Source organism: Chelonoidis abingdonii, chromosome 3, assembly GCF_003597395.2.
Source record: "Chelonoidis abingdonii isolate Lonesome George chromosome 3, CheloAbing_2.0, whole genome shotgun sequence".
Classification (NCBI taxonomy): Eukaryota; Metazoa; Chordata; order Testudines; family Testudinidae; genus Chelonoidis; species Chelonoidis abingdonii.
In genome coordinates, this window is record NC_133771.1 from 3427022 (window position 1) to 3436498 (window position 9477).

The following is a 9477-nucleotide window of genomic DNA, read 5'->3' on the forward strand; positions in this document are numbered from 1 at the left end:
ATCCAAAAAGCTGTCAGTGATGGGGAACCCACCATTCCAAGCTATCTTAGCTCCAGGTCCTGCTAAGCAACCTCTGTCAAGATACATAGGGATAGTTTTTATGATCAGATTGCTGCCTCACTATTGATGAAGCACAGATAGCAAGCTCATGTCACAAAAGATCATAAGAGGATATTTCAGTCTGCTAAGAAAGTCAATGTGGACAAAGCACCAGTCAGCAGGTAGCTTTTACACCCCAACACTTACTTGATATCAGCCCCAGCAATGAAGCAGCCTGGCTTTGCTGAGATTAGGACAGCACTTTTGACCGCCTCATTGGCCCAGATTTCGTTCATTACCTCTGTGAACTCTGACTGCAGTTGTTTGGACAGAGTGTTGACCTGCAGACAGCAAATGAACACTGTAAATACAGAATAAAAGACAGAGGCAGAGTTCAGCCCCTCATGGAGCACATACCCTTCTGTTTCCCCACATTCAAAAAAGATTTCCAAGGGAATAGAAAGATCCACTATAAAAAGCCAAAGTTTAGTGGCAGGTAGGAATGGAAAAATCCACTTCCTCTACTTCAACTTCCGAGAGAAAGTAACACCCTCTTGCTCTACACCTTCTTATACTTGCTTCATACAGGGGAGAGGATACATAGTCTGGGAATTCCCCAGGACAGTAGGGTAAGCCTATAGCCTGGTATAGTTATAATGTTGTATTCAGCCAAATTACTCAGAGCAGAGTTCTGATAGCTTGACTCTGTGCCACAGGAATACTGGAACTGCACAGCAGACTGCAGTAATCCATCTAGTGATCATTTCCCTCTATTCGACATTGGTGAGGCCTCATCTGGAGTACTGTGTCCAGTTTTGGGCCCCACACTACAAGGAGGATGTGGAAAAATTGGAAAGAGTCCAGCAGAGGGCAATGAAAATGATTAGGGGGCTGGAGCACATGACTTATGAGGGAGAGGCTGAGGGAACTGGGATTGGTTAGTCTGCAGAAGAGTGAAGGGGGATTTGATAGCTACTTTCAACTACCTGAAAGGGGGTTCCAAAGAGGATGGATCTAGACTGTTCTCAGTGGTAGCAGATGACAGAACAAGGAGCAATGACCTCAAGCTGCAGTGGGGGAGGTCTAGGTTGAATATTAGGAAAAACTATTTCACTAGGAGAGTGGTGAAGCACTGGAATGGGTTACCTAGGGAGGTGGTGGAATCTCCTTCCTTAGAGGTTTTTAAGGTCAGGCTTGACAAAGCCCTGGCTGGGATGGTTTAGTTGGGGTTGGTCCTGCTTTGAGCAGGGGTTGGATTAGATGACCTCCTGAGGTCCCTTCCAACCCTGACATTCTATGAGTCTATGATTCTAGTTCAGGATCCTGTCCTTGATGTGGCCAGTACCCGATGCTTCAAAGATGAAACCTCACAATGTGCTACTATGAAATAACCTGTCCATAGGGGAAGCTCCTTCCTAAAGCTCATCAGTTAGTGGTTGGTTTGTGATCTAGAGCTTCAGGATTTATGACCCCTTTAAACTGTTTAGTTCTATATACACTATAGCCATGGACGTTTTCATTATCCATACAAATGGATCATTATTTTGAAACCTAGTAAGCTCTTGGACTCAATGAGATCTTGTGGCAATGAACTCCACAGGTTAGTTTACTGTGTACAGAAATTTCCCTTGGTCAGCTTTGAATACATTTCCCTTCAATTTCAGTAGAGACCCCCTTGTTCTTGTAGAAAAGAGCAAAAGGAGCACCTGACATCTTCTCATTTGTTATAACATGTCCCCTTCAATCTGACCAATGGGCTCATTAGACCTCTCATAATTTTCAATGCCTTCTCTAAATTATTACTTCTAGTCTCACTTTATCCTTTTTGAAAAAGGAATGTCTAGTAGTCATAGGGGATTAAAGGAATACCTTTGAATCTGGTGAGTTGAAACGTACAACTGCAACATCTCCTTTGACATCATAGTTAACATGAGTTCTAGCTGTAAACAGGAGGCAAAATATCATCTCTCAGATTTATGTTCTTACTGGATTTTAGCAAAAAAGTCACAAATCACAGTCAGTCTCTTTACACTTACCCTGAAGAGAAGAGGAGCTGGCAACATTCTGGCAGGCGTAACCTAAGGAAGAGAAGTTAACAGGAGTTACAGGTTTCCCAAAAAACGAGTGCAGCCATATTTAAGTAAGATTGTTCTCAGGGCAAACACTGAGATTTTTAGTTCCTCCCCCTCCCCCACCACGGCCCATATATCAAATGGTCAATAGCTTCTACAAAGATCCTTCAATAAAAGAGCACAGAACTCATGCAGGCCACTGTGTGTGACCTTTGTGCCACAGACTTTGTACTGGTGACTTTCCAGCATCACGAACACCAACACAAGAGGTCCATAGACCTTGGTATTAATCAGGGATCCTGCAAGCAGAACGGAGTGTTTGCCTTTGCTGTCAGCATGCATAGCTCAGCATCTGTTTGTTCATGTGTAGCAAGATAAAGAGTCACCTCAGACTAGAGATTCCAGGCCTAGAACTCAGACATTACAAATTCCTCCTCAGCTACAACAGACCTGCCCTAGCAGAATGAATTCTCCAGCGCAGTGCTAAAGATCACATGGATGAAGCCTTTCACTCCTTCCCTAGGGGGATTAATGTAATCTACAAGGAGTGCGTGACAGATGACAAATGAAGCCCCCACGAAGAAGTGTCTCTTCTCTCCCCCTGTCCTCTATGCTAACAATCTCTCAGTCACCACCTGTGACAATTGCATGTGCAAATCTTTAGATAAGCTTGCCCTCTTCTAGTGCAGTCAGAGGGCCCCACAAATCAGAATAAGTGAAAAGGGACATTTAAGCTTTGACCTGCAGAACCTCAGCAAGAGAATCCCCCTTCCTGCCCCCTGAAGCTGGCATCTTACATTTTTGCCTCTGGTTATCCCTATTGTTACCCGAAAATCCCTCCCATTTCTGTTCAAGTGACCTTCACCTCGGACAAAAGCCTCTTCCAATGCAACGCTGGGCTGCCTCTAGCTACTGCAGGCAGCAACTGCCTTCCCCATGCCTGTGGGAGCCACTGCTATGGGCTACTGAGAGTCAAACAACCAAAAATGCTGCTCTTTAAACAGTGTATCGTAATTGGCATGGCTGGCAGCAGCCAGCCATTAGATTACAGAATACGGCATTGGTTTATTTACAGGGTGCAAACCCATGACACAGACCATCCCTATCCCAAAGGCAAAACAACCTGGGAAATCCAGGAGGGGGAATAAGTTGGGTAGGATGAATCTCCAATCAGCCACTCAGACCAGACAATGATTAATCAGGCACACTGCACTTCGCTTTGCAAATAAGCATTTATCCTCTCCCCCACAGCCACCTCATCTTGGCTCACAGCTGCTCCATGCACTTTCCCCTACATTCCCAAATAGTCTCCTCCTCTGAAGGGAGGGAGGGACTTTTGTCCTACATTTCATCATGCCCAGGAACAGAAGCAAGGTAAACTGCTTTGGGAGAATGGAAAAAGTGTGTCGCATTTAGATTCCTTTCTGAAATGGTGCTGAGAATAAATCACTCCCAACGACTTATTAAGAAATTCGTCTCCTGGTTTTGATTTCCAAGTCTGTATTTTTAAGAGGATTTTTGACCAAGTTTGAGGCCCAGATTACAAACCCGGTGTGAAATCACTGATAGTCTTAAAATTCTAGGCTTGGGAGTGCCTAGGCTTCAGTCATTGAAAGGCCAGCCAGCCAAATGTGATCTCCAAAATGTAGCGCTCGTATTGCCCACGTCTTTATAACAGATGCAGCAACTTGAGACTAGAGGCCCCAGGATGAAATTATCCATTCTGTCATTTGGAGTAAAATGCAGCATTTCATAATACGGCTTTTGCAGGCCACATTCCAATGATAAAGGGCAGGAGTGTGCTGCCTTGTCAAACTTGTTCAATGTAGCCCTTGGGTTGCACCACACTATCATGTGCGGCAGGAGGAAGAAATGAGATGAACAATTGAGACTAAATTACAAGACCACGACTGGTAGCTTCCCCAACCCCTTCACTCCTCCCCCAGAAGTCTGCACTAGAATCATAGCCAGATAGGAAAGTCTAGGGATGGGTCACTAACAGATGTATTTTTATAAGTAGAGTACGGGTTTGCACTTGGACATTGTTAACATATCCTAGACTTCACCAAATAGGTCTACCCTTTTAAAGATATAGAATCTCTTATTTTATGAAGGTATGCAAGTAACTGATTGGCTGAATTAGCTCCCTCCCAGTTGATGGTCTAACATGCCTTTGCTTCTTCTCTAATTTCGCCTTAAACACTTTCCGGGAAGCTCTCTACAACCATTTTTAAGAAGTTTCACCAAAACAGACTGAAGGTACACAAAGATACCAAAAATCTGGAACAAAACCTGCTAAACTTCACTATATCCCCTCCCTCCTCCTTTTCCTGCACATTGTCTATTTAGACTGTACCTCTCTGGGGCAGGGACCTTGTCACTATCATTACTGCAAGACACCTAAAAATATTGATGACTAGGTCTTGGCTACACTGGTGCTTTACAGAACTGCAACTTTCTCGCTCAAGGGTGTGAAAAACACCCCCCTGAGCGCAGCAAGTTACAGCGCTGCAAAGCGCCAGTGTAAACAGTGCCCCAGTGCTGGGAGTGCGGCTCCCAGCGCTGCAAGCTAATCCCCTCGGGGAGGTGGACTACCTAGAGCGCAGAGAGAGCTCTCTCCCAGCGCTGGCGCTGCAACCACACTCACACTTCAAAGCGCTGCTGCGGGAGTGCTCCCGTGGCAGCGCTGTACGGCTGCAAGGGTAGCCATACACTTAGTAATAACTATGCAAAAGCAGTGAAATACTTTTGATGACAAATTTTCCAAGATAATGTGTTTTATAAAGTCGCAGAGGCCAGAACCTTCTTGGAAAGCAATAACCAGGCTTAAAACTCAACCACAATAAAATGTGGCTTAGAGGCAGTTTACAGTAAGAACACTGCTACTTTAAACTGAAAATCATTCACAATTAGCGGCATGAATTTGTACAAATCAAGGTTATAGATAAAATCCTCTTGCACTTTTTAAAGGAACACCAGCAGGCCTCTTTTTTTTTTTTTAATTTCTTATATATTTTCAACATTATACTGGAACTGAAAGACTTCAATCTAGATTTACTTTTCACTATTTATGTTGTATTCTTCACCCTGCTTGGGCAATGAAAAGAGATTAGTCAGTTTCATTTCTGTGGACAGTTTCTAGTCAATTCCATTTTTTTTTTTTTTTTTTAAACAGATTTCCAACATTGTAGGATAAAAAGGTCTGTTAAGAACCGTTTCAATGCCTAAAAGAACTTAATAAAAAAAACTTCTACCATTGTTTGGGTTTGCACTGTTTTTTACAAAAAACTAACTGGAGTGTGGGGGGAGAATTGATTTCTACCTCTGTAAAACTCTGCACTCCCCATTACAGGATATGAAAAGTTTTACAGACATTAATGAATTTAAGTTCACAAAGGGGATGCACACGAGTCACCAAAGGCAGAATTTGACCAAGACTCACTGCTAGTGAGAATGAATACAGAGGAAAATAGCCAGCTGGACTTAGGCACTTCGATACCAGGAGAAACACCAACTTACTTGAAAAATGATCGACACACAACTATGCGGTGCTATTATTTTGCAGAACATAACTAGATTTGTACAGATGGGGAGACTGAGGCAGAGAAATTACCCACCTTGTAAACCACTGGACAGAGAGCACTATAAGAGCAAAGTAGCATTAGGACAGTGCTGAGCTCACTAGAACTTTTACTTAGGGGAGTGGCTTCCAATGTTTGGTGGAGTATCCCTTTCCCTTGCAATCAACTGGAATATGGAGGACACCCCCCCACACACCATTTGCTGTCTCATTTTTTCCTAACCATTTTATTTACTTTGGTCTCTTTTCCTGTACTCCCCTCCCTGCTCCCCGACTCACCAGGAGATTGCATGCTGCTGGAGGTGGGGACAACAGCGTATACAGGTGGCTCCATAGGGCCAAGCCTCTTGTGATCTGGAACTAAGCTGAGCATCAAGGGAGCAGAAAAAGAGAAGCTTGGGATGGCAGGCTGTTGCCCACGTTTCCCCCCCTACCATAAGCTGCCCGTTTTACTAGCAGCTTGGGGAATCTGTGTGCAATAGGGGTGGCTCCAAGATCAAGTAACGTTCCTCACGTGCACCGCTCTTGTCCTCAGTTTTCACCCTGCCAGTGGAAGTCCTGCCTGCCCCATCCCCACCCCCATTTTGGCAAACACTCATTGGGGGGGGTGAAGAACACAAGGCTATTCCAGGCAGACTGCTATCAACAATGACAAACAGGGGCAAGGGAGAATATCAGCCAAGGTGAGAATCCTGAAAACAAGAAACTAAATACAGAGAGAGGCCTCTGGCAATTAAAAGCACAATGTTATTTTTCAGCACTCCCCTCCTGATCATGTATCATTTTGACAAAGTTACAATTCTAAATTCGTATGGGAACCCAGCTCTCTCCAAACTATCTAACTGTGTATTCACAGAAGGAAACCTTGCCTTCAATGACCTTCCACCCTGACCCGAAGAAAGCCCCTCCAGGAATAGTTGTAGATCAGTGTCTTAAGCACCTCTGATGAGAGTAACAAGAAGGGAACAAACTAATTACAGCTGCCATGAGGGATTCTAATGTAAAGACCGGGTCACTGGATTAAGAGCCCACTGAATTTCACAAACCAGCAAACTACGATCAGATGTTAATTAGTTCTTGTGACTATTGATTTAGACAAGTTATGCATCAGATAAAGGTAGCATCCCATCAGTAGCCACCCCAATTAACTGAAATCCAATTGTAGCTTGCTGGCTTGTGCAAAATTCAGTGGGCTCTCAATCCAGTGGACAGGTTTTACTTTGGAATCCCAGTTCCCTGAGAGAACCACACTCCTGCATATAGCCCATTAACTGTAATTTATTTTAAACCAAACTAATCTATTCATTAAAACCCATCACCACCCAAAACCACAGGGTGAAGAAGGCCATTGGAAAAAGAAGAGTGGCCATGTATTACAACCTCAAATTCCCCCACACTGGGGATTTAAAGCTCAGTAAGGTCCAGCTACTGGGGAGTGTGACACTTCTAGAGTGGTTGGAAGGTGCCTGAGAGGATCCCAAGACCTGTGAGTTGAGAACACTCAGGCCTACCCCCTCCCCCTCTTCTGGGCAGGGCCACTCAGTGCCAGGCCTCAGGCAGCCCCAGGGGGGTCAACAGATGCTGCGTGGCCCCCAAAGCAGCAGGATTAGCACAAACAACACAGCCCAAGCCCTGCACTCCGCACTAGACAGAACCCTGCCCTTCCCCTCGGGGCAGCCCAGACACTGCAGCCAGCGGCCTCCCCATGGGCACAGGGAGCCTGGGGCAGGCAGTGGGGGACCCCAGCACGTGCAGAGGACGCTCTGGAGGAGACAGAGTCCCCACCCCAGAGAGCAGGTTTTGCCCCACCGTAACCCCCACCCAGAGGTGCGGGCCTGGCCCTTCCCCACAAAGAGCGAGCCTGTCCCCGCCCAGCACACACCCCCACCCCACCGAACGAACCTTGCTCCCCGCTCAGGTGGAAGTGCAGCCCCAGCTCTGCCCCAGCCCCCGCACAGCAGGCCCTGCCCCGCCCCCCGCCAGAAGCACAGTCCCGGCTCCCCCACAGCAGAGATGCCCCCCCAGCTCTGCCCCAGCCCCCGCACAGCAGGCCCTGCCCCCCCCCGCCAGAGCACAGTCCCGGCTCCCCCACCCAGATGATGCCCCCCCAGCTCTGCCCCGCGCCCGCACAGGAGCCCTGCCCCCCCCCCGCCCAGAAGCACAGCCCGGCTCCCCGCGCAGAAAGATGCCCCCCCAGCTCGCCCCCCCCCCGCGAGCAGGACTTGCTCCCCCCGGGATAGACGCGGTCTTCGGTCCCCCTCAGCCCCAGGCGCCCCTCACTGCGAGGCCGGCGCGGCGGCGGCGGACAGACTTGCAGCAGCCGTGTAAGCGCTCAGGCTCCGATCGCCCGCCACCGCGGGCGCCATCGTTGCCAGGAGTGCCGAATGAGAGAAGCGACAACAGAACCCGCCCTTGCATGAGCGGGCTTTTCACACGCGGTCCCCGAGGCTTCCTTGGCTTCGCCTGATTCACTCACCCCCAACCGTAACCCTGGCCGTCCCTTCCACTACGCACTCAAACCTTCCCTCTGCCCTTACAGCAGAGGAAGATCGGGGGTCGGGGGGCAGGCAGACGGGAGGAAGAGCGTCCCATCAAGCACGCGGGCAGCTATGAGGGCCTTTCCTGAGGCGGCGGGGCGCCTCGAGAGCCCAGCTCCTCGCGTCGTTCTGGAAATGAGGAGGCGCGCAGACATCGGCGCGCGGCCGGAGGTGGGGCCCGCGCGAGGCCTAGCCGCCTCGCTCTGACCGCGACGCCGGGGACGCGGCGGATGATATGCGGCGGCGGGCGGGCTGCGCTGAAGAGCCGCGCCCCGCTGCAAGGGACTGGATTGGGGGCGGTCCTGCGGCAGAGTGGGCAGGAGGATAAGCGGGGGGTGCGCTGAAGGAGCCGGCCGGCCTGGCTCAAGGGACTGAGTTGGGGGCTGCCTGGCTGCAGGAGGGGGGCAGCGGAGTGATTGCGGGGGGGCGTGAGACGGGGGCGCGCTGAAAGCCGCGGCGTGCGTGAAGGGACTGGATTGGGGGCGGCGCCTGCGCAGGACGGGCAAGGGGGAGTGAATGGCGGAGGGGGGGCTGCGCTAAGGACCGGGGCCTCTGCAAGGACTGATTTGGGGCGGCTGCCTGGCCGGCAGGGCGGCAGAGGGATGAATGGCGGGGCGAAGTGGGAGCGGGGGGCGCGCTGAAGGAGCCGGCGGCCTGGCGTGCAAGACGTTGGGGGGCGGCTGCCTGGCTGCAGGAGGGGGGCAGGAGGGAGGGAATGGGGGGGGCGGTGAGAGCGGGGGGGCTGCGCTGAAGGAGCCGGCGCCCCTGGCTGCAAGGGACTGGAGTTGGGGGGCGGCTGCCTGGCTGCAGGAGGGGAGGGAGCGGATCCCCAGGACGGTTGCAGGGATTTGAGCTCAGGGGCAGCGGTCCCAGCTCGTCCTGCCTGGCCGGGCTGTCGGCACTTGTTGGACTCCCTGGAGGAGGCAGCAGGAGGGGCTGTTTGTGAGGGATCAGGGACGGGATGAACAAGCCAACGGCAAGATCAGGGCGGGGGCGCATTTTAAAATGGGTCTGCCCAGGACACCTTGCAACACACTGTGCTGCCCTGATCCTACAAGAGGTATGATGATTATTTACCTGTATTGCAATCGCGCCTAAAGATCCAGTACTAGGCGCAGTACAAACCTGCCACAGAAGGACAGTCCCTCCCCCACTAGGGACTTTCTGTAGCTCCATTTCCTTTGGCTGTGTGTGAATTAGGTTGCTTGCCCATTCTGAAACCTCTGAACAAACTAATTGTTGTCTTTCA

At 49.9% G+C, this 9477-nt stretch overlaps 1 protein-coding gene across 2 annotated transcripts in view; it reads right to left on the reverse strand.

Annotated features, from left to right (window-relative positions):
• HADHA (hydroxyacyl-CoA dehydrogenase trifunctional multienzyme complex subunit alpha) overlaps nt 1-7986 on the reverse strand; it is a 41852-nt gene extending 33866 nt beyond the window's left edge. The window contains exons 1-5 of one of the 2 annotated variants that reach the window (XM_075063558.1): nt 7971-7986; nt 5971-6056; nt 2076-2117; nt 1909-1979; nt 247-380 (exon numbers count right to left, since the gene is read on the reverse strand). In XM_075063558.1, coding sequence (XP_074919659.1) covers nt 247-380; nt 1909-1979; nt 2076-2117; nt 5971-6025 — 302 coding nt within the window. In that variant the 5' untranslated portion in view covers nt 6026-6056; nt 7971-7986. Of the gene's footprint in view, nt 1-246; nt 381-1908; nt 1980-2075; nt 2118-5970; nt 6080-7970 lie in introns of those variants that run through there. The other variant, XM_032778831.2, reaches the window with a different exon arrangement.
• Between the last annotated feature and the right edge of the window lie 1491 nt (nt 7987-9477).